At 31.3% G+C, this 26,447-nt stretch overlaps 1 protein-coding gene and 1 pseudogene across 1 annotated transcript; both read left to right on the plus strand.

The window, feature by feature from the left end:
- Positions 1-3,941: 3,941 nt before the first annotated feature.
- LOC126842169 (uncharacterized) lies at positions 3,942-21,665 on the plus strand. Its single transcript, XM_050579054.1, has 6 exons — positions 3,942-3,956; positions 17,980-19,374; positions 19,601-19,748; positions 19,866-19,978; positions 21,027-21,168; positions 21,469-21,665. Exons 2-6 carry the CDS (start codon positions 19,288-19,290, stop codon positions 21,531-21,533), a joined length of 555 nt encoding a protein of 184 aa, XP_050435011.1. The 5' UTR covers positions 3,942-3,956; positions 17,980-19,287; the 3' UTR covers positions 21,534-21,665.
- Positions 10,373-17,885, plus strand: LOC126842166 (bifunctional glutamate/proline--tRNA ligase-like; annotated as a pseudogene).
- Positions 21,666-26,447: the final 4,782 nt, after the last annotated feature.

A 26,447-nucleotide genomic window follows, 5' to 3' on the forward strand; every position in this document is an offset into this window, starting at 1 on the left:
CTTAAAGAATCATTAAAGCCTTTTTGGTTGTTTCAATATCCTAAGCACGCTTAGACACTGCACCAAAAATTATTACAAAATTATTCTTTACCATTTTTTGTGTAAAATCACTAAGTTAATAAGTTTTTACAATAATATAAGTTACACATATCGTTTTGACATTTGTTACTTGGTAAAAAACTTAAAATTTTATACAGATTAATAAATACAATTTTCAATAGCTAGATCAGGTACTGACGTAGAATGTTCACTACCAATATAACATGTACTATAAATCCTTTGGAATATCTAATATGTCATATCTAAGCGATTTATAGCAAACGCCATACTAGTAGGATTTTTAAAGAAATCACACATTAATAGAACATATGAGGCACGTGTACAATGTTTATAAAATAATTTACATCATTACATATTCTTAAAGAATCATTAAAGCCTTTTTGGTTGTTTCAATATCCTAAGCACGCTTAGACACTGCACCAAAAATTATTACAAAATTATTCTTTACCATTTTTTGTGTAAAATCACTAAGTTAATAAGTTTTTACAATAATATAAGTTACACATATCGTTTTGACATTTGTTACTTGGTAAAAAACTTAAAATTTTATACAGATTAATAAATACAATTTTCAATAGCTAGATCAGGTACTAACGTAGAATGTTCACTACCAATATAACATGTACTATAAATCCTTTGGAATATCTAATATGTCATATCTAAGCGATTTATAGCAAACGCCATACTAGTAGGATTTTTAAAGAAATCACACATTAATAGAACATATGAGGCACGTGTACAATGTTTATAAAATAATTTACATCATTACATATTCTTAAAGAATCATTAAAGCCTTTTTGGTTGTTTCAATATCCTAAGCACGCTTAGACACTGCACCAAAAATTATTACAAAATTATTCTTTACCATTTTTTGTGTAAAATCACTAAGTTAATAAGTTTTTACAATAATATAAGTTACACATATCGTTTTGACATTTGTTACTTGGTAAAAAACTTTAAATTTTATACAGAATAATAAATACAATTTTCAATAGCTAGATCAGGTACTGACGTAGAATGTTCACTACCAATATAGCGTGTGCTATAAATCATTTGGAATATCTAATATGTCATATCTAATCGATTTATAGCAACCGCCATACTAGTAGGATTTTTAAAGAAATCACACATTGAGCCATTTTTGTTATTTCAATTGCTTAAGCACGACTTGACTCTGAGGCAGAATGTCCACTACCAATACAGTGTTTGTGAAAAATCGTTCTGATTATCGTAAAATATCATATCTAAACGTCTTTCAGACACGGTACTAATAGGATTTGTTTAGAAGAATTTCTTCGCTGTGGATATGTTTTTCTTGTAGACATTTACTGAAGACATCTTCTTTGTTTGCTCACGCACAATTATTTGGTTCTAAGTAGATCGTTCTCTACCAATACACTCTATGAAAAAGATTTTGGTTTTTCTTAATATATCACATCTAAAAGCTTTTTCACAGAGAGTATAGGAATAGGATTTTTTTAGTCGATTTTCTTCAGTTTGACAGTAACCTGTACACGGTAATAATACGGTAATGCGAATATTTACTTGTTCTTTTTCTATTGCTCAAATACTTTTTTACTGCCAAATATTTTCTACCAATACAGCGTTTGCAAGAAATCGTTTAGGTTATTATTATATGTCTTACCTAAATGTTTCTAGCACACGCTATAATAGTAGGATTTTTTTTAAACTTCTCCTATAAATATTTTCTTGGCATCTCAACAATCTGAACAAAGAAATGAAACATTATAGGGTACACACCAGACACGTGAATAATGTCTTTGGACAGTAACAAATTACACTATTACACATTTTTATAAACAAGTCTAAAAAATTATTAAATCCAAAGTCAAGTAATCACTACTTCTCACTTGTGGTTAAAATTGTTTTAGTTAATCTTTAATAAAAAAATTATGTCCAATAACTACCTTTTTCAAACATCTTTCTCTATTTAGTATTATTCATTCTTCATGCACGTTTAGGCCCGAAGTAGAATGTTCTCTACCAATACAGTGTCTACAAAAAATCCTTTGGATTTTTATCATGTCTTATCTAAATGTTTTTTGCAGACACTATACTAATAGGATTTTTCTTGTAGATGATAAGATAAAAGCAAAAATACCTACTAAAAAAAATAAAGTTAACAAGGCACTCGACACCAATGAACTTAGCATTTCAACATTGTTGGTTAGTCTAAAAACACAAACAACTGAAAATAAGTTTTTAAGTAACGTATAGGAAACTTAATTAGAATTTGAAAAAAGTAATTTTAAAATAACTTAAAAATATTTACTTTACATTGGCAATATAATGCGATAATTATTATATAAAGTATAATAAAAACTTTTATTTGTATTTTTTTCTTTGGTCAGAATACAATTTATAACTTGTCATTTGTGTTTGATAAATTATAAATTTTAATACATTTAAAAAATATTTATAGAAATATTTTTTAAATCAGAAATTAAACATTTTTTTTAAGGTATGGTTCTTTATGAAGAATTGTAATATAAAAGAAATAAGTTATGTAGGTAGTTATATGACTATTATAATATTAATGTACACAACATTTTTGATTTCACGCAATAGTATCTCAGTGAAGTAGAATATTGTCTACCAATATAGGGTCTTCAAAAAAACTTTTGGACTATTATCATGTTATATCTAAAAAAAATTTGCAGACCCTATACTAATAGGATTTTCGTTGTATAATTTCGCTGCGGTAATTTATGTGGCTTTTTAGTACATCGGACGAAATAATGTATTTATTCTGAACGGAACTAGACCGCAGTAAACAATATAATAAAGTTTACAATAGTAAAGACTTTTTACACAAGTAAAAAATAAATAAAGTTAACAAGAGACTATAATCGACGGATAACGGGTAAAATGGTTAAGTCATTTTTGAACAAAATGGGGTTGTCACCATAAAATTAAAGATTTTTATTCTGAACTAATAAGGGGCTAAAGATTGCAATTTTGAACTTAACCCCTTTTTACCTGGACGCAGTCGTATTAATACCAATAAACGTTGTAAATACATGACATTTTAACATTAAAACATTTGTTGGGTAGTCTAAAAATACAAATTACTGTAATGCAATAAGTTTTTTTGAAACGTAAGGAAACTTAGTTAAAATTTGAGAAAAGTAATTTTACATACTAATACCTATCATAATGCTTTTACTATTTTAAGTACAATAAAAACTTATATTTGTATTTTTCCTTTTATCAGAATACAATTTAAAACTTGTTATTTATGTTTAGTAAATTATAAATGTTATACTTTTAAAAAACATTCATAATAATTTTAAACCAATTATAATAAATATTTACAATTTTTGTTTAAGGTAGGTATGTTTTTTTGTTAATCATTTTAATAAAAAAAAAAAATGTTAGGTAAGTTATATTACAATAATTAATAATGTACACAACGTTCTTGTTTTGACCTATGCTAGTGCTATTGCACTAGTGTCTCACTAATGTAGAATATTCGTTACCAATACAGTGTCTGCAAAAAATCTTTTAGATTATTATCATATCATATCTAAAAGTTTTTTGCAGAAACTATACTAATAAGATTTTTCTTGCAGAATTTCGCTGTGGTCATTAATTTGGCTTTATAGTACACTCGACGAAATAACGTACTAGTATTGTATAAATTTAATAATTGCATTAAGAGCATTTTGAGTTGTTGGCTACAAAAATAGGTATTAACCAGTAACAAAATAAGTTTCACAATTTCATTGAAACATATAACGGTTTGTAAAAATTTTAAAGTATTTTTTTAGTATTTGAGAGTAAATCCAAGTGCACGGTGCAAACCCGGCGGTAATAAATAAGCAATCATGCACAATCGTGTAAATCATGGCGTAGCTAATATATTATTATATTATGTGCGCGCATTTAAAAAATAATAATAATTTAAAACTCACCTAAACGCGGCCCTTTTTTCACAGCATTCGAGAGCAGACTTGGGCGACAATATTTTCCAGGCCGTGGACGATGCACAAATCAACTCTGTGGACAACAAATGTATGTAGCTGAACCCTCGTCCCTTGAAAAGCTTCATTGATCGCCACCACCAGGAAGATTTATTATATTAGGTACATACCCACGAGGGGAGCAGCTGCTATTGCGCAGAACAGATCAGAACAAAGTACAATGACTCGCCGATTCCGTTTGGAGTCTGAACGTTAACCGTCGATGATCAATGAGAAAAATACAAAACGGTTTTTATTTACACTGTAGTAGTGAATATGTTTAAATTGTTAATCCCAAGCACCAGCCAAGGGGCATTTCACCCTCCACGCGACCCCTGTTGTAACAATAGCAGCTATTGTAATGCATCGTTCCCTACAAAATGGCCGATCGTTCGACCACGCGACTAGGGTGTTGCCCGCCGGTCGATCGAGCCTGCTGCTGACTTGCTTTTAAATTAAATACAATTTTTAAACAATATCAAATTTATTTTAAAAAAGTACATAATATAGCTCAAACGCTGAATACAGAGCGCAATCGGCTACCTGAACACCGGGTAGTCCGTTTATTATTATGTCCATCTATCTAGTACAGAAAACGTTTTCTATGACTATAAAAATTAAAATGCAGTTATAATAATAACTGTATTACGCCTAATAGTAATCACAGTAGATTTATTACAACGCGTGTAAGCCCCAGCACGTTTTTGATACTTAGTAAAAATAATTATAATTTGATTTTTGAATTATATAAACCATATAGCTGTATAACGTTGTGATATATTGTTGCTATCACATTGTTCTCGGGCGATAAGCTTGGTGGACATCCATTATTTTATTACTCAACGTTTGATCATTAAAGCACAACGCCTTTATATACGGTGAAGGAAAACCATAGTGAGCTATCGATATTTGTATACAGTGATATCGATATGACTATGATACTAACATGTCAATACCTAAAGTATCGATATTTAACTATCGTTTTTGCCCCACCAGCAAATGGCTGTCGGTTTCAAATTTTCGTTAATCGATTATACGGAGTTTGTCATCTAATTACAATGTATGTCTATGACCAAGATCAAAATTAATGGATTAGTAATTATAGAGATAACTGATGATAACTATGATTTCATTGTTAATAGTAGATAAATTGAAATTTCAATGTCGAAAACATTAAGAAAACAATATTGCATTTCGATAAAAACTCGTTCAAAAGGCAATCAAATAAATTAGCATTTTTTTTAGGGGAAGATGTGACTTTTTTTTTAATTTTTAGCCCAATAAAATACCTTTCAGGTACGATTTCTGATTTATAGAGTTGCTATACTATTGTATTGGTATTGGTATACGTAAGGTATACAACTTAAGAGTTTATTAAAAAAAATTAGCGAAAAAAAACACAAAAATATTCATTCATTTTTTTTTACTTAATACCAAAAAATGTTTGTATACGGTGTGATTGATGTGTGACTTTTGTAGTTATTTTAATTACCTAAAAACTATAAGTACCTATAAGTACCCAAGTAGATTCTTGCTACATCTTTTATATATTTAGTGATGTTATAAAATATCAGCCTAATTAAATTTTTTGTTTGAGTACTTTATTTGGAAAATAATTAGTGTAATTATAAATTTAAATTTTTTTCTCAGAGATGAGTACCTTACATATTTAACAAATTTCTTATAAATAACTTTCCTATCTTATTTTATTAGACGTATAATTTCAAGAGTCTGAATTTGTTAAATTCTGTTTGACATTTATCTAGTTGTTCAGATTAACCAAGTACAAAATAGTCGAATTATTGTTTTAAATCAACCAACTGTTTTACACTTTCACACATTTGTTTAAAGAATAATCAACAGATAGTCAAATGGCTAACAATATAGCTGATATTCTATTCTTCAAACAAATGTGTGAAAGTGTAAAACATTTTTTTTAATTGTCGGTGGACAACGGTTGGACTATCACTTTTTTTATTTTAATATAAAATATTGTTGATTAAATATTTTAGTTTGAAAATTATGTGTATAGTTATAATGTGAAAATATTAAAAATTTTAATTAGAATAGTATATACAATTAATGTGAATGTGGAAAAAACCTCATATTATTAGTACCATTGAGTATATATATACTCAATGATAATAGGTAACATACACCACTGTTATGTTTTAACCTATATCAATGCTAACGCATTAGTGTCTCACTGAAGTAGAATATTCTCTACCAATACAGTGTTTGCAAAAAATCGTTTAGATTTTTATAATATATCATATCTAATCGTTTTTTGCAAACACTATACTAGTAGGATTTATTTAGTAGAACTATTCTGTGGACATTTTAAAGCCAGTTCAACTCAATACTTAACGTTTCCTATACGAACATCCCCTTGGTGTTTCAGTAACCCGGACGAAGAAAATTTGATAAAAACACGCTAGACACATTACGTAAATAACGTTTGAGTGTATTAACACATCAAATCTATTCAATTTTTAAACTTAAATATGAGTTAATATAATAAGTTAAAAATGACAAAATATGGATACTATCTTGGTTTAAAATTTAATTTTAATGCAACAAGTCCAATACCAGAACTCTAAAATTACATATTTTTTAATATAATATTCACATACCTATCCCTAATTTTGGAATCACTATTACATTTAAAATAAATAAAATAGTAACACGAATGATTAAATTGTTTTGTTCTAAACCAAGCAGCAAGTTTGTGCATAATGTTCTGCTGCCGAACCAGCTCAATATTATTTACAACTAAGCGTATACACCCAGTTCAAAAATTAAAGGTTAGCTTAAAGCAGGTCAGGACTGGGCCACTGTTCTATAATACAATTGTACGTGACCGTGAAATGGGCTGACCTAAAAGCTTTACTGTTCAGGTTGGGTTTTTAAGGATACCAAATTGAAACTTAACACAGTAAGCAAGAAATTATTGTTTATCATAATTTCATAGCAAGTGAATAAAAATATATTTATTTTTGAATGTATTAATGTATAACGATGAGTACAAAGCGAAACCTTACAAATTGAAAAAAAAAGAAAAGCCAATTTTTCAACTTGGGAGGTTTTTTGTGCAGCCATCAATAAGTAAAATATATTATGCCTGAAAAAATTACACGTTTGAGAATATTTTAAATCAATAGCTGAATTAACCTCCATGTGGTCGCATCTTAGTTATCTATACTAGTCTCTATTCTCTAGTTGATAGGTTGTCCACTGTCCACACAATAAGCAAAAATAACATTTATCCCACTCAAAATTGAGAGCGGTGTAAACACCACAATTCAACAGCCAACAGAAATCTCAAAGGCACCACTGCTTGCTTTAAGGTTAAAGAAATGTTAATACATTTAAGCCGAACAGTATGATAGTAGTTGTATGATCAGTTAAAAGAATAGGTTTTCTTTTCAAAACCGTGATAAACAAAATAGTCTATACATATTATTATAAATGTCAACCGCTTCAAAGCGCTCATATAAACGAGCACACAATAACGATATTTTGTACATATAATATTTTTTCATAAATCCTACTAACAATTAACAATTTTTTTCGATGCCGATTCGACAAATTACTAGTTTTTTTTTTTAAAATTATAATACTACTTAAATAATTCAAGCCTTACCTTTACAAGGTATAATTTATCGTACCATGCGCTGACTGCCACACAATAAAAAAAAAATATATTTTGCATTGACGATTAAAATATAGTAATGTAAATTGTAACTTTTGTTCAGACGGTGCGAACTGAGAAGAATAAGAGCACATTGTTGTTTTTTTTTTTCGGAAATACGTTAAACGACGACACACGGCAGCGACGGGAGTCGGCAAACGAATGGCATAAACCCACCACCACTGAACTATATACAAGGAAGGTGCCCAATGCATATTTCCCATGTAACAAAAGTGACTAGCCTCAGAGGCCGCCATGTTGATTCGGTTTCGTTATTTTACTTGCCGTATCTAACTTTGTTCAATAATTTTCGATGATTGTTTCTGACTTCATATTGTCGATATCATTTTTTTTGTTTTAACCGCTGATAAAAGATAATGAAAGAAACAACAAAATTGGTACTCATGCAGAACATTAACGATTTAATAAGTTTTTGAATTTAGAAAATTATTAAGTATAAATTATTTGGTAATAAGTGAAAATGTAAAAAGAAGGAAATTATTATCAGTCCGTAGTTAGTGGTTACTAAACATTCTGAAATATTGCAAGTCGCGTCAATGTTTTTATTTTATTTTTACCTATTATGTCTTCGTTAATTTTTTTGGTTTCGTGAAACATTCGGATACGAAAATAGCATAACGCTATTGTTTTTATTAGTTGTGTTTTGTGGTTATAATCACAGTCATAATTGTGACTGTTGAGAGCAGGAAACAAGCCAAGTGATACAACTTGTGAGAAAACAGACACTGCTATACATAGGCGGACTTAGGGGTGGGCTAAAGGGGCATTAGCCCCCCCCAATATGTGATTTAGCCCCCCCGAACCCAATTGGTTTTTTTATTTTAGTAAAATTCTTATTTAATTTTCTATTACCTAAAAAAGAATAAAAACCATTTTTTTTCAAATGTGCTTTTTTTTATGTATATTTTAATACTTAGTTTTTTTTAGACTAGTTGGATAACGTTTGATTGTGGTTTATGTGTCATTTTACACAAGACAACTTCTAATGTTTTATTATCCTGGCGGCTGACCGCCAACCGTCTAGTGGCAAGACCTATTGGGAGGGTATGATGAAGGGTTGTTATTGTCATTGTAGACTACTTTCCACAGCTAAGTATAAACAAATACAAAATATAAACATTGTATATATATCTATATATAAGGCAAACTTATCGCAGATATTATAAAAATAGTTGAAAACCCGTGGTAAAATGAAATGGTTTTTTTTGATGTTAAAACATTTTGGGGTATATGCCATGCTAAAAATAATAACCAATTCATTGTCTATTTTACTGCAAATAGTACAGATAGTGTTTTTAATACATAAAAAATATTTCAGTTTGTTTTGGCAAATGGAGCTTGTTATATACTTAAGTTGAATTAAAATTACTATAGTAAATTAAAACACAACAATTTTACAGTAGGTATTATTTTGAAGGATAAATGTTTAAGATAACTTTTAGAAGTCAAATTTTAACCTAAATATTTAGTTCATCCATTAAGTATAGTGACACCAAAAACTGGTTTGTAATGTATTAAATAATTTTTGTGTTATTTGCTTTTTAAATTATAGACAAAGTAAGCGGATGGAAATAATAGTATTCTAGCCCTTTTTCTCACCTCGTCGAGAACATAAAACTAAATTTTAGTTTTTTTTGTAAATTTTTTAGCTAAAATAAATAGACAAAATAATGTAAAGTACATTTAAGTTCATTGGGTACATTTGTTCCCCTGTTAGATATATATATTTTTTTTATTTAGATAGCTATTATTTCAAAGACATTTTTGTGTGATATTTAAATCAAATATCATATTTTTCGTTACTTAAATCTTTGCTTAGCTGACAATTACCACTAATAACAATATAAAATATGTTTTTTTTTTATAATAGAGAACTATAAATTAGTATTATCAGATAAAACAAGAAAAGTAAATAAGGGACGATAATTGTGAGCGGGAAAATATATCATATAAGTACATTCTAACTAATTTTAAGGCGTACAAATATTATTTTTTTCTAGTTTTATAACTTTTTAAATTACCTATTTTTCTCAGTTTTGGCGGAAGTTTGATAAAAAACAACTCAATGTAATTTTAGATTGTATTAATAAGACGGATTCCAATTTTCCTTTTAATTTAAAGTTTACCGTTTTCTTTATAGGCGTTAAAAGGTCAATTTTTGATTGTGCTATTAGAATTATAATTATAAAAAAAAAATTATTAACACTACTACAGTAGCGGCTTTGGTTGTTATATTTATATTTATAATTTATAAATTAAATGTACTATATAGTAATAATTTCGTTATGAGTTGATAATCAACTTCGATTGTAATATTATACATATTGCATTAATGAAAAAAAATGACAAAATATAGCTGCCCACACATACGTAAAGTGGAAAATTTACGAAAAATAAATATATTGTAGGCTACATTAGTGTCTAAATATTGTCTGGGACTAAAGCCCCCCCAAAAAACCACCTATGCTGCTATATAGTATACACTGTATATAGTTCAGTGCCCACCACCTTATTAATCTTTGCTAAGTCCAAACCTTGTTATCAGTTATTATCATTTGGAAGAACTGTTATCACAGAATATCGTGTGCTGTTATCACTTATCAAACAGCAGCAGCTACTCTGATACCGGCCACATGTCAAATATTCAATATTATATTGCCGTATTACATTACATTCACTTGTTTTGTTTCATGTGGCTCCGCGTTCAACGTGAATTAAACAGCAGACCTTTCATTTATAATATTATATTTTGTTTGGGAAAGCTCACAGCTACTGCTGTGCCTATTACACGTGTCAGCGTTACTCGTTGACGCAATAGTACTGCGGTAAGCAACAATTTTGGATAAACAATTTTGTTTTGTTTACAAATTACAATACAGTTTGATGTGCGTTTAACGACGTTCGGGTTAATTATCTAGAGCATTCGTTAATTTTACGGAGTACCTCTTCGATGGCGGAAAAAATTTACCACCGGCGTTTGGGTGAGTAAAAGTACTTTAATAATGCTCTATTAGCTTCACTGATCCGAACGGATTGAGACAGAAAATATGTCAATAATTTAATCTAACCAAAAAAAAAAGTAAATCAGTACAGTAAATTAGTATCAGATTCAAAGTAAATCTTAATAGATGTTAACTATACGGTTGAAGTAAAAGTATATACTTTAAAAAGAATTTGTCATTAATACTAAATTATATTGTTACGACGAAAAACAAACAATACAGACAATCTAGCTACCCTTTGATTTTGAACAGTTAAACAATTGATTTTAACAATTAAATATGTCCTGAACGTGATTAGTGTAACCTATAAAAGTACAAAATAATTCAGGTACAATATTCATATTATACAGAGTTCAAAATACAATTTTAACAAATATATTAACATTTGTCCTAGTCAATATTGTTACGTTATGCTTTTAATAATAATGTTTTATTATTTTATTTAACATTTTTAACACTGTTGTTGAACATTACCCGAAAAATGATTTGGCTGCAGCTATATTTATTTACTTAATACATAAAATGTTTTAAAAGTTTTATTAAATTCATTTTAGATCAGCATTCCTTAAGTGTTATTTTTCAAAACTTGTTTTTTAAGATATTGTCGGCCTAATTCAGGTATGATGATTACGAATTACGCCGACGACGTATAAAGTTAACCTAAGATTTACATTGAATTCAAAACTAAATTACCGTACTAAAATGATTATATCAACTATATAAAATTTAAAAATGTTCTTATAATTTTTTTTTATTAAATTTTTCGTGTCTTGTTTTAGCCGCTTCACATACCACTGCTAAAATAGCATCAATCGAGATTAAAGAGACCGAATCTTTAATCTCTATAAATGGTGTACAAGTGCCAAACTCGTATAAAGATATAGATTTGACCCGTTATATAGCCAGGCTAGTGTCAAATAAACATGGCACATCGAATAAAGGAAAAACCAATTGTTCTTATTTGTATGGGAAAGACATAGAAGAACAATTGTTGGTAGACAGTTGGCTGAGTTTTGTTGTCGATGATGAAAAGAAAAATCAGGTCGAAAAACTTCAGTATTTGGATAAAAGTTTAAGTGCTACATCGACCACATCAAAATATCTGGTTGGTACGACTTTGACCATAGCCGATATTGTGGTATTCTGTTGGCTAGAAAATTTGCAAGACAAAAAAGCCATTTGCGTGTCAAACAAGCTCACTCACGTTGAAAGATGGTCACAATTCATTTCCTCTTTGCCGTCTTTCAAAAATGCCGAAGATAAAAATCAAAGTCAAACGAAAAATTCAAACCCTGACACGAAGGAACAAGGGAAATTTGTTGAACTTCCTGGAGCTGAATTGGGAAAGGTCGTCGTAAGGTTTCCGCCTGAAGCAAGCGGGTAAGTTTTCAAAAACAATAGAACACATTTATAAAGGATATTACAGTTGACAAGTAGGAACGTGTAAAATGTGTAAGTGTACCCTTAACAATGTAATTTTAGGTACTTGCACATCGGTCATGCAAAAGCCGCACTTCTTAATCAGTATTATCAGGAACAATTTAAGGGACGTTTGGTTATGAGATTTGACGATACAAATCCAGCCAAAGAAAAAGAAGATTACGAAAAGGTTTCTAGCTGAAATAAGCCAAATTAAATTTTAAGTTTAAACGTTCAATTACACTTTTTGTTGTAGGTTATTTTGGAAGACGTAAAACTACTTGAAATCAAGCCGGACGTATTTTCGTATACGTCAAATTATTTCGACAAAATGATTAGCTTGTGTGAACAAATGTTAAAAAAAAGAATGGTGTATGTCGATGATACAGATCCGGAAACAATGAAACAAGAACGAGAAAAGCGAATAGAATCGAAAAACCGCAACAATTGTAAATATTTATAAGTTTGAAAATGGATTTTAACTTAAATAATTTATCTTGTAAAGATATCACGTTTAACAAACAAATATCTTCCATTAGCTGTCGATAAAAATGTGAAATTATGGAACGAGATGCTGAGCGCGACCCCTACTGGACTGAAATGTTGTGTCCGAGCCAAAATAGACATGCTCTCGGACAACGGATGTATGCGGGATCCTGCGATTTACCGTTGTAAGCCTGAGACTCATCCTCGTACTGGAAACAAATACAAGTAAATCAAATATTTCTTAGTTGTTTCTCGTATTAAAACATGTTATACTTAAATATTTTAATTTCTTTATTTTCAATTTATAGGGTCTATCCCACGTACGATTTTGCGTGTCCAATAGTGGACAGTTTGGAAGGTGTGACACATGCTTTACGTACAACTGAATACGCCGACCGAGATCAACAGTACTATTGGTTTTGTGACGCGCTGGAATTGAACCCTCGGCCTTATGTCTGGTCGTACAGTAGATTGAACATGACCAACACTGTTTTGTCTAAAAGAAAATTAACGTGGTTTGTTGACGAAGGCTTGGTGGATGGCTGGTAAGTGGTAAATCAAATTTCTAAAGGCTAAATCGATAGATTAGTGCACACTTATCATGTCGCAGAATTGAATTTGTTCAGGAGAGCGAAACAAAGTTTCTAACTATTTGCTTTAAATTTAAATTTATTGCTATTATGAGATCAAACATTTTTCAGTGTTAGTCAGTATCAAATACTGATGGCTCATTGATATCAAAAAGTGTATTTTGGAAAAAAAGTCTACTTGTGATAAGTGTGCATTAAGCCATCAATATAACAAGTGCAAACATATTATACTCTTACGTTTAATTTTTTTTTTTTTTATAAGTCGTACATTTTACTGTTTCGTGTCAAACAAATTATTTACAATGTAATTTGTTTGTCTTTTAAAGGGACGACCCACGCATGCCTACTGTTAGAGGAGTGTTAAGGAGAGGTATGCAAGTGGAAGCTCTGCGTCAATTTATTATTGCTCAAGGATCTTCTCGTACAGTCGTTACGATGGAGTGGGATAAAATTTGGTCGATTAACAAACGTATAGTAGACCCCGTTGCTCCACGTCATACTACGGTGGAACTAAACGCATCAGTTCCGGTCTATGTTGAAGATGTTAAAGAACCGTATGTTATAAAGAATGTACAGAGACATCCAAAAAATCCTGACTTGGGCACAAAAGACGTATGGATCACTCCTACGTTGCTTATCGATTATGTTGACGCCGAGGGCTTGGCTAGTAGTGGCGTTGGAGCTAAAGTCACGTTCATAAACTGGGGAAACGTTATTGTGACTAAAATCGACAAGTAATTATTATAGAATTCTGAGTTCTTTTTTTTGTTTTTTTGTATTTGTCGCCTTATTTTTATATTTTATACTAGTTCAATTTTAAATATAACCAATTAGGAGTGTTAATATATTTTATTGATTGATTTTTAGAAATTCAAGTGGCAAGATTGAATCGATCAACATAAAAACAGCATTAAATGATACCGATTACAAAAAAACCACAAAACTTACATGGCTGCCAAAAATTGTACCTGCTGAAAACAAATCTTCCGACGTACCAGCGCTTGTACCCTGTTTTTGTGTATTTTTCAATCACTTAATAAGTAAACCTGTACTGGCTAAAGATGAAGATTTCAAACAATATGTAAGCGACTTGGAAGATCTATCGTCGTGTAAGACTCGTTTAGAAGTACCAATGTTGGGTGATCCAGAGTTGCGCAATGTGAAAAAAGGCCAAGTTATACAGTTGCAACGTCGGCCTGGTTACTTCATATGCGACACTCCCTATCAGCCGTTTAGGTATTTATACATTTATGATTTTGTTTTTTTTTATATTTAATATTATTATAGGCTATGACTTAATTTATTATTGATAAGTAGAATACATTTTACCAATATTCTTTTAAACATAATTCAAATATATTTTACACAAACATTTTTAGGATTTTGATTTTAGTGTCATTGTATTAGCATCAAAATTACTTAATGTTATTATTAAAAATACTGAAAACATTTTTGTCACACTCCAATGTACCGGGGGGTCCAAATAGGCTATTCAGAAATAGCGCTTATCTGTTGTTTACCCTGACTCATATTTTCTTCATAAATCGTAATTTCCTTAAAAATATAGAAAATGTACATTGTTTGACTCGATACTATTTTTTTTTTCAGTATTCACACAAGCAAAGAATGCCCTGTAATCTTGTTTTCTGTACCAGATGGTCATACCAAGCAACAAGCAACAGTAAGTAGTGGTAATTCAGCAGCATCAGAAAAAAAAAGCAATCAAGCTCAAACTCCAAATTGTGCAAATACTACCAACCAAGAAAATGAACTTTACACTCGTGTGACCGAACAGGGAGACAAAGTACGACAGCTGAAATCATCGGGTGCTAGTAAAGACGCTGTATCTGAAGCTGTTAAAGCGCTCTTAGCATTAAAAGCAGAATACAAACAAGCTTCTGGAAAAGATTATCAACCTAATCAGCCCCCAGCAAAATCTGCTCCCACACCGCCGACAAATGCACCTAGCACTACCAACCAAGAAGAGCAACTCTATGCTCGTGTGACCGAACAGGGAGACAAAGTACGACAGCTGAAATCATCGGGTGCTAGTAAAGACGCTGTATCCGAAGCTGTTAAAGCACTCCTTGCATTAAAAGCAGAATATAAACAAGCTTCTGGAAAAGATTATCAACCTAATCAGCCTCCAGCAAAATCTGCTCCCACACCGCCGACAAATGCACCTAGCACTACCAACCAAGAAGAGCAACTCTATGCTCGTGTGACCGAACAGGGAGACAAAGTTAGACAGCTGAAATCATCGGGTGCTAGTAAAGACGCTGTATCCGAAGCTGTTAAAGCGCTCTTAGCATTAAAAGCAGAATACAAAAGTACTGTCGGTAAAGAATATCAAGCTGGTGCTCAAACTTCTAAACCTCAATCAGCGCCACCATCTCAGAAAAATGTCGGAAAATCAGATAAAAAAGTAGACCAAAAGAATTAACAAGAAAAATCAACAGCTTCTGCAAACGCCAGTGAGGCCGGTGTGAAGAAAATTACTCGGTTAGGATTAGAAGCCAAGAAGTTTGTAGATTTACCTGACTGGTATTCTCAGGTGTTGACTAAAGGAGAGATGATTGAGTACTATGATGTTAGCGGTTGTTATGTATTAAGACCATGGTCGTTCGGTATTTGGGAGCATCTACAAAAATGGTTTGACAATGTTATCAAAAGGCAATTGGGCGTGCGCAATTGTTACTTCCCAATATTTGTGTCGAAAGCGGTTTTGGAAAAAGAAAAAGCGCACATAGAAGATTTTGCACCAGAGGTAAGAGATTTATAAAAAACACTTTAAATTTTATACCCATAACCACCTTTAACAAATTATAATATACAATATTATAAATTATAATATTACTGTTTAAATACAGTGATATGTTAAGGTTATATATTGTTCTTAATTATAAAGACAACGATTGTTTCAATTCATTGTGTTTAATAGTTTCGTTGTATGTTTAAAAATTACTATAGGTAGCATGGGTAACAAAATCTGGCGATACAGAATTACAAGAACACATTGCTATCAGACCTACTAGTGAAACTGTTATGTATCCAGCATTTGCAAAATGGATTCAATCCTACAGAGATTTGCCTTTGAAGTTGAACCAATGGAATAATGTAGTGGTACGTATATGATAAAAGAAAAAAATGTTATTGCGTCTCAATTTTGTTGACAAATTAAATTGAGAGAATAATTCGAATGTTAATAATGCAATTATTAAAATAATTTAAACCCATTGAAATCATTGAAATTGTCCTAATGTTTTCTTTTAGCGCTGGGAGTTCAAACATCCTCAACCGTTTTTGAGGACTCGCGAATTCTTATGGCAAGAAGGTCATCATGCGTACGCAACCCAAGATGAAGCCGAACGGGATGTACTCAAAGTCTTAGGTAAATCATAATCGTCAAAAAGGAAATGGTCTTACAGCAATGATTTCTTTTCAAAAAAAAATACTGCAACATTGTCGTTGGACAGTATTGAACTGTCGAGTGTCATCGTTTCGGAAAGAAAAGCGCTTCTTGTTAACCCGCGACAAATAACTTGAGAAATTTGATTTGATTGTAGAATTTTATGCCAATGTGATGTTTTAGATTTCTATAAACAAGTGTACGAAGACTTGCTTGCGGTACCCGTGGTGCCAGGGAAAAAAACCGAAAAGGAGAAGTTTGCTGGCGGCGTATTTACCACCACCGTCGAAGCCTACGTTCCGGCGAGCGGTAGAGCCATTCAAGCGGCCACCTCACATTACTTGGGAACGAATTTCGCACGAATGTTTGATGTTCAGTTCGAGCATCCAGACACTCATCAGCCTGAGTACGCTCATCAAATATCTTACGGCATGACGACACGGACCATTGGAGTGATGGTGATGGTGCACGGCGATGACCGTGGTCTTCTGCTGCCTCCCAAAGTCGCAACGGTTCAGGTAACGGAAAACAATGGGATTGTTTATGTATTATAGTTGTTGTTGTAGCTGGACGGATTGGTTTGAACTTGATAACAATTGATTTCAGGTCATTATCGTACCGTGTGGCGTTGGCGCCAGCACAGAGCCGAGCGTCAAAGATCGACTGTTGAATTTGTGCGATACCGTGAAAAACGCACTCTTGGGAGATCAAGATCCGGTCCCGTCTCCAAACAGTATTCGAGCGGAGACCGACTTGAGGGATAATTATTCACCCGGTTGGAAATTCAACCACTGGGAATTGAAGGTACTATAAATGTAAAAAAAATGTTTTCTCATGTTTGTTAATACTTTGTGTTTGTTTTTTTTTTTGTAGGGAGTTCCGCTCAGAATTGAAATCGGACCTAAAGACATGGAAGCCGGCCGTCTCATTAATGTAGAATATTCGTTACCAAAACAGTGTCTGCAAAAAATCTTTTAGATTATTATCATATCATATCTAAAAGTTTTTTGCACATACTATACTAATAAGATTTTCCTTGCAGAATTTCGCTGTGGTCATTAATTTGGCTTTATAGTACACTCGACGAAATAATGTACTTGTATTGTATAAATTTAATAATAGCATTAAGAGCATTTTGAGTTGTTGGCTACAAAAATAGGTATTAACCAGTAATAAAATAAATTCCGGCGGTAATAAATAAGCAAACATACACAATCGTGTAAATCATGGCGTAGCTAATATATTATTATATTATGTGCGTGCATTTAAAAAATAATAATAATCTAAAACTCACCTTAACGCGGCCCTTTTTTCATAGCATTCAAGAGCAGACTTGGGCGGCAGTTTTTTCCAGGTCGTGGACGATGCACAAATGAACTCTGTGTACAATAAATGTATGTAGCTGAACCCTCTACCCTCGAACAGCTTCATTGATCGCCACCACAAGGGAGATTTATTATAATAGGTACATACCCACTAGGGGAGCAGCTGCTATTGCGCAGAACAGATCAGAACAAAGTACAATGACTCGCCGATTCCGTTTGCAGTCTGGCCAAGGTTTACCGAAGGGTTTTAGGGGACGGTGTGACAGTAGACAACAAATAGGATAATTTGGAGTTGTTTTTCTTTTGACAAAACATAATTATACAAAATAAAATCAAACTGACATTAAAATATGGCAAAAGTTGCTTTCTAGATGACCTGTACAGTTTATGGAAAGTACTTATACCGAGAAATTCTTTAGAATAAATATTTAAGTCTTGTTCTATGCTTTCTCGTTTTTATTGAAAAGTGATGTGTTACCAGAGTCTCCGCAGTCACATTGGCTTAAATACAGATAGCGACCATGAAAAAAAAAACAGTAAAACTATGCCCCGACCCCACTGTACCAGTTTTTATTTTTTTGCAAAAAAATTGTGGGCCAAATAGCCCATATACAGTGTCATGTATTTGTTAATTTAGTTGGAATAGTCAACGAATAATATTTCAATCGTTTGTACTTTATAGTTTAATTTATAATCGCTTATTCTCAATAAAATTAATATTTATGTATTATATACTTCCATTAGAGCAAGCTCTTACTAACTATTTATACTTCATAGACTATATTATTCTTTCAAACCTCTATTATACTTCTATTTTACTAGATTGACAATTTACAAATCTAATTTGGGTTTTTTTCACAAAGTAACAACCCGATTTTTTTTTAAATCCACTGCTTTTAAATAATTTTCAACTTATAACACCGTTTCGCTCGAATTCGGTTTTTTATGTGTGTGTGTTAGTGTGTAAGCTTTTTCTAAGAGCTTGGAAAATCGATGGTTACACTAGTATTAAATCGTAAGCCGACAAAACAGATATATAGTACTAGGATTTGTATACACAGATGTAATAATACGTTGTTTTCAACTGCTCTATCATTTGACTATTGGCAAAAACAAAATATAATATATTTCATAAATCCCGCGTACTGAACACCTACAGAAAACGACTACGTGTTTAACAGTTAGCCATTAGTATACGTTGTCCCTTTTGTGTTGCAAAACTTGGAACTGTTTTCATTCTTCAAGCCTTTTTTTTCTAAAACAAGTACTCTAGTAGGTTACCTATTATTTGAAAAATAAAAATGTATTCGAAAACTATGATACTGTTTTTCAGCTTGGCATTGTACTTATTGGAATGTCAGGGTAGACCGCCTACTTCAAAACAACGTGTAAGTATATTGGACAATAAACATTTATGATTAATAGAAAACGCTAAGATTTTACCGCCCCCATTTTCGCATCGAAGAGTCTTTTTACTGTTCACTTACTAACAATTATTCCTAATAATGATAATCCGCATAATATGACTGTCAGTTTATCGTTTTTATTTCGCTAACGAAGGCTAAGTTTTACAGGTAAATTATACTAATATACATTCTTATTTTGAAACAATAGGAAATAATAAGAAATATGGTCAGGGAAAATGTTGGCCAAGATGGCACAGGCTATGAAGGATTAAAAGATGTATTAATTAAAGTAGTCGCTAAATTAAAATTATCCATAGAGTTCCCTGGTAAGGATGAGTTGCTGGTGGAATCAAAAGGTAAATTCAATAAACATGTTGAGTAAAATGTTCAAAAACTATCGAAGAGACATTTTTTAAATATTCAATTTATTTCTTTAAAGGTTATTGAAAAAAAATTATATTTTGTAATTTCAGAATATGTTGATAGTTTACTCCATGACTACACATTGGAAGAAGTTATAAGCGTTGTCAAAGATTTTGTAGACTCCGAAAGTTTGGCATACAATGGTACCGTACAAGATTGCGTGGTAAAAAAAAACTATGATACTATATTACATATAAAAGACTTGTGTGATTGTTTGTGCTTCCCATCGGTAAAAACATTGTGATATTCATAGTAGTCGATTTAGTGAATGACTTTTTTACGCATAAAAAAATACTAAATAACAGAACCGTTTTTGGATGATTCCTTGCCGATTTTACCCCAGAAGGAAAAAACTTAATTAAAAAAAATTTAATATTTCCTAATAAGCAGTTTACAAATTAGCATCAACGGGTCTATTTAAAAGTGAATGTATCCGAGTAAGCCAATACAGTGGGGTTGAGGCATAACGGATCAAAGCATAGTGTGACCGTTTACACTCTGCAGGAATAATTATAAATAAAAATGTTAAAATCACTTTCAAACAAACGCTTTGGTACTAATTTTTAAACTGTTTACACTGTGCTTGGTTTGGACTTGGACGTGACGTGGAAATACTGATTCGCATCGAGGCGTTTATTTGAAAGTGATTTTATCACTTTCAGCTATAATAATTTCTGTACACCCTGTGACCTCCTCGTCCCACTTTGCCCTGACCCCACAGTATTGACTTTTTTATTGTTAAAATTTAAAAAAAATACAAATGATCCTTTACAAATAAAAGCAAAAAAAAAAAATAACCTGAATGGGGTATTATATTTACACGCGTTGCGGTTACTCCCATTTGGATATCTTGACTGGTTCGCCAACGTTTCAAAACACTTCCATGTTCCTTCTTCAGGGCTCAGTAAATATTATAAATAGTTTTTGAGTTTTTTATGTTTTTTAAAACTTTAATCCCCCCCCCCCCCAGATACCAACTAGATGATATTTATAGAGTTGCTTAAAAAATCCCCCATCATTGTAAAACCAATAGCATCGAAGCTAAACACTATTGATCCTAATATGACAAAAAAACTCTTTAACTACTATAAAACTGGTGTTATAATGATAAAACAATCACAGCAAGTCGTTAATGGTGGTTTTGCAAAAGAACTATTAGTTTTTTCTGTAAAATTGAATATATATTTAAATGTTTTCTTGTTGTTTTGTAGAGAAGGGCAACAAACATTTTCGGGTCACTTGACAGTTTTAAACGTTATGAAGAATTAGAAGATATAATTAAAGTGATAAAGCACAAATTTAAAGTTACCAAACACTTCCCTACTTATCAAGAACATAAATCGGCGTTATCAAGTAATTAACATTATAATATAATATTCGATAAATGCGTTGTGTAAAATGTTCATAACCACTGAAGAGACATTTAAATATTTGAGTGACCTTTTTTTTGCTGGCGTACAAAATACAAATAGAATCATGCGAGATACGCGTTCATCTTTTTTAAAACATTTTTTTAACCTTTCTTCAATAATTCAACAATTTGAAATAAAAATGTTTTGCCCATGTAACACATTAATATTGTCATCTTATTTTTTGCTATTAAGTTGGCCCGATTCGTTTGTTTAAAAATTGTTTAATATTTTGTATTTTCAGACCGCGCACACTATACTGTGGATCAAGTTGAAAACATAGTTATTGAAAAACTATTTTCGATTTAAGGGTTGGACTATATTTTTAACTGTTTTTAAATTAGTGCATGTCACATACGATTAATTTAGTTTTGTTTGATTATCTAATTATTTTGATCTTGTATTTCGTTAGTGCACTGTTTAATATATGTATAAGTACTACAGAATTATAAAAAAAAATTAAGACATTATTTTTTTTTTGACATTGTCCATGGATATGTCTTATGGCTGTAGGTCATTCTGAAAACAGTACTGATATCATTGTGGATTATGGAGGAGTATTAAGGAGGTGAATTAATAGAGATAGTGGATTAGAGATACTAGATTGCATATCCAAGTATTCATGTGTCCGCATGAAGTATGGATACTCTTAACTCTGAATTTACTCAGTTTGTATATGAAACTGAATTATTATTGTATATAATGTTGTTTTTTTCCATAGGTAGGTAATATCCTCTTATAGGTACAACAAATATTTGGCTCGACAATTAAACAGTACTAAAGAGAAAAATATGTAAGGTTACATTATTAATAATAACATGATTTTAAACGATAAATATAAAATGATAGAGAAAAAAAAACAACCAGAGAGTGCGTAAAACTAAAAGAAATTAATAATATAAACTTTAATTAAACTGAAAAGCCAGAGCTCTTAATAAAGGAAAGAATTGCAAGAAAGACAGAAACGGGACGGTTGGATATAATTCTTTTTGGTTACTTTTAAACGGATTTTTATATAATTTATTATATCTCTAAAATTAATTAATACAAAAATAAAAATCTAAATCTATTAAGTGCATATAACTACAACTAATAAAACTTGATACTTGATAACAGATTCCTTCTGATAACAAAAGTAGGTTTTGGAATTTATTAATATAATAATAACGATTAACAATGAAAAATCGTTCATTGGATATATTGAATATTTAACTAAACAAAGTAACTATAAACTTGAACCATTAAGATAGATTTATACAACACAGATGTCTAACGATATAAACGATAAGACAAAACTTACAACACTCTGTTCGTTTATTTTTCATTAATATTTTGTAATGAAGTGCTCGCTTTTCATTGCGACTGTACACCAATCGAATGCCTGACGACTGCAATCCTTGGGTTAATAATAGTTGGCTCGATAGTGCCCCAAAAACACTAGTTTGAGAACGCCTTCGGTCTAGAAACAGTTTAAATATTGTAAACACAGTTTGTGAAATCTCAAATCAATGATCATTTATGGTTTAAATAAAAAGCCAAGTCCAAAAAAAAAACACTAGCTAATGAGGACACTTTGTGTATGAAAAAATATGCAGATAATTTATTGTATTTAAAATAAGTCACTGACAGTCACTCGGGGTCTCTAGTTGTGATATATGGGCTTTTGTATTAAAGTGAGTCTAGTAAAGTTGTATCTAGTCGATATACGTCAGGGTCATCGTTAAATGATCAATTTTGCAAAACACAAACTTTCCAAGAGTTCTTGTCATTATGACTAGAGAATACTAACATTACAAAACCAGAATATATATTGTAAAATTCAAATATTTTCACAAAATTATTTTAAGTAATTTTTTTTAAATAACACAAGTAAAAAAAATGTGAATAAATGATTGATAATGCATTAATCTTGTAAAAATAAACCATTTTTACAAAATTATACACAAAAAACGTTAGTTTTAATCTAGAAACTAATTAATTCTTTTATCAGAGTTTAAGAAAATAGAAATAACAAATTGTGTGGTTTTAAAAAAGTTCAAGCTCAAAACAATAAAAAATTGTGCTTAGTATAAAAACAAACACTTTTTAAAGTATGTTTCACCGATGATATGTTACGACACTTTTAGTTGTACACCTAAAAAGAGCATAATTTTATTATTAAAAAATACAAAGTGAAAAAAAACGAGCCGTATGGTCAATTAAAAATACTAATCCAAGTAAATTAAAAAATTGTATTTTTTATGGCGAATTAATTGTATGTAACTTGATAATTAAGTCTATTTATAAAGAATAAAACACATATTTTTACAGTATTAATTTATCATATTGAAGCAATCATAAATATGTAATTTGACAAAATCTATAAATATGTTCATGACATTTTTAAAACGTAATTCACTTAAGCAAAATAATTAATACTGTATAAGTGAATAATAATTTAAATAAAATTAACGTAAACTTATTATGTCATAAATTTAGTAGGTATAAATAATAAAATTAATTAAGAAGTCCTGCCACGAATAAAAATTAAAAATACACAAGTTTTTATTTCAAAATGTTTTACATTTTATTGTCATGTATTATTTTTTTTCTTAAATGTTCTCAACAATATGAATGTTAAAATAGTAAGACAAAAGTAAATTTTTTCAACTGAAATCATTAAGCAAAATGAAGACAACTCATTTTTTTACATTTTATTATTGTTAATCACTTTTTAGGAGGAGGAGGAGTGGCCGAGTGGGTAACGCGGCAGTGTGTTAGCGCTCACTGTCGCCGGTTCGACACTCGGTCACAGGCACTCCGTTTGCTGGGCGAGCAATCGTCCGGTAAAAAGGAACCGCCATCCCCCTCTCCGGCGACGGATTGACGACCCGTCCCGGAAGCGAATTCGTCAAGAAACCATCTTGATGGCAGCGTTGGGCCTTAAAGGCCCGTTAAGCTTGATGGTTTGGTTTTTTTAATCACTTTTTAAATAGGTATGTTTAGATATATGTATATTTGAATAATTTCAAATACTGAATAATAAAATATTTTTTTTTTTACTGATTCAATCGTTATTATTTTATTTGAAATCAGTTTCACAATATTAGTTTGTTTTACAATATAAATCTTGCTATTAATAAAACAAATTTTATTGTTTATATAAGAGCTATTACAAACTACATTTTTTTATATGACCGATAAAATATATTTATAATAATGTTAAAAGTGTGTAAAACAGATCCGTAATCACTTGAGCCAAAAAAATAATGATTTCTAAGTGAAAACCGTGATAAACATATAAGTAAATGAAAAATAAAATATTTAAATCATAAAATATTAAAATACCTTTTAGTGTCATGGTGTCAGTGTACGTTGTGTTGCCAATAGTCTATTATTCTAAGGGGCAGTCCATATATCCCAATACACCGTCCATTTTAATTCTGATTCTCAGCTGGTTTCTCACTACGTTAATTCTAGAACACAAATCACATTTTCAAAAATTAAAAAAGAGCTTATAGTTAATTTATTAAAATGACTTAAGCCTGAGTTTAAACATATACAAATTATACACGAGTGTAGGCAAAGATTTATTACAGAAACCCAGAAGTTTTAACTTTGAATCACATCGATTGTAGCATGTTTACACTTATTACGGTATAAGTGTAGTAAAAGAACTCATAATTAATTTATCAAAATTAATAATCTACGCTTATTCTGTAATAGGGAACAACAATTAAAATTGTAGAAATTTTAATTAGTTACAGCTAGTAGAAAATAACTCATACTCTTAATGGCCATACCTAATCACTGTTTTACTCCACCTAAAAATAAAGATGTATTTCAATTTTGCTATAATCATCTATTCCCTGCAAATCACCCAAGTCAAGTATGTTTAATCTTAATTTAATGAATTATAGTCAAAGTTAGACTATTTTAAACTATGGCTTATGAATATCAGGAATCCTAAAAATAAATTAGTAAGTAGGCGTAAGTGGGAATTAAGTTAAATTTCTGAAGTAATGAAGTTTTTTGTGGTTGGTGTAAAATTTCATGACTTGTGTTGAAATGACTAATTCAATTAGAACTCTCAATTAACAAAATTATTACTTATACTAGAGCTTCGCTCTAGTTGGGGGCTCTATCCCAGGCCCCCGAGTCGGGCGGGTAGGTCACAGATTCCCGGTACTGTACCCGGCTACGCCGGGCACGCTCACGTCCCCTCGCTGCAAAGTATTTTCGGGGAGGTCACAGATTCCGAGGGGGGTGCCCGGCTGCGCCGGCCACGGTATGTGGAAGTCAGTGCACAGCGGTTCCTAGGGGGGTGCCCGGCTGCGCCGGCCACGGTGTCGAGCCATCGCAATACGTCTTAAAGGAATGACGTTATAATTCATGGTACCTATAGGCTGTATCTAGTAATCAGAATTCATACCTAGTTATGGACAAATATTTTGCAAGCTAAGTACTGATTAAGTGTAGAGTAAGTCTAGCTATGTATCTGTAATTTTTTTAAATTTTAAATTGAAAAGAATAGTCTAGAAGTTAGACGGTTAATAAATATCAAGTGTCCGGTGTTGCTTACTTGGGTTGTTACCACTTTTACCAATTTTTATAAACTACCAATGTCCAGTTCCTTATCAGCGGGCGGAATTCGTGTTGAAAACTGATAAGGACGGCAGGTCTCCGAGTGTTTTAGCATTCGCTCGCTCGGCGCCGTCGCTTCGCTCCGCCAACTAAAAATATCCTAGGTTTGTAGGCTACAGTCTATGAGGAGGTAACAGGTTTAAAATTAAGTTTAAATTAAAATTTTAAAAAGTTAAAGAGACTTGATAAGAAGCTGGCCATTGGGAAAAAGTGTATAATGGAAATTATCTTTGGTAAAAGTTGTTATATTATAGACCACGTCATCAATATAGGCCGGTGTCATCCCGCTTAACTTTATGAGTTGAAAACAGATAAAAATGTCTAGAGGACAGTCAGCTAAATGTCTGTTAAGGTTTGCCTTTGTGAAACAAAATTTGTTTAAACGTAGTATGTTATATGTCTGTACACAGCGGTTCCGAGGGGGTGCCCGGCTACGCCGGCCACGGTGTCGAGTCAGCTCACTACGTTTTACAGTATACCGTTATAATTCATCGTACCTTTATCCAGTAATCATAGTTCATACTTAGTTTCGAAAAAGTGTTTTGCAAGCTAGGTACCGGTTAACTGTAGTGCAAGTCTAGCTATCTGTCAGATCAGAAA

Source organism: Adelges cooleyi, unplaced genomic scaffold (assembly GCF_023614345.1).
Source record: "Adelges cooleyi isolate 19-005CV unplaced genomic scaffold, UGA_ACOO_1.1 ACOO_flye_CR_arks_rails_tigmint_CR_PRNA_448, whole genome shotgun sequence".
NCBI classification, from domain to species: Eukaryota; Metazoa; Arthropoda; class Insecta; order Hemiptera; family Adelgidae; genus Adelges; species Adelges cooleyi.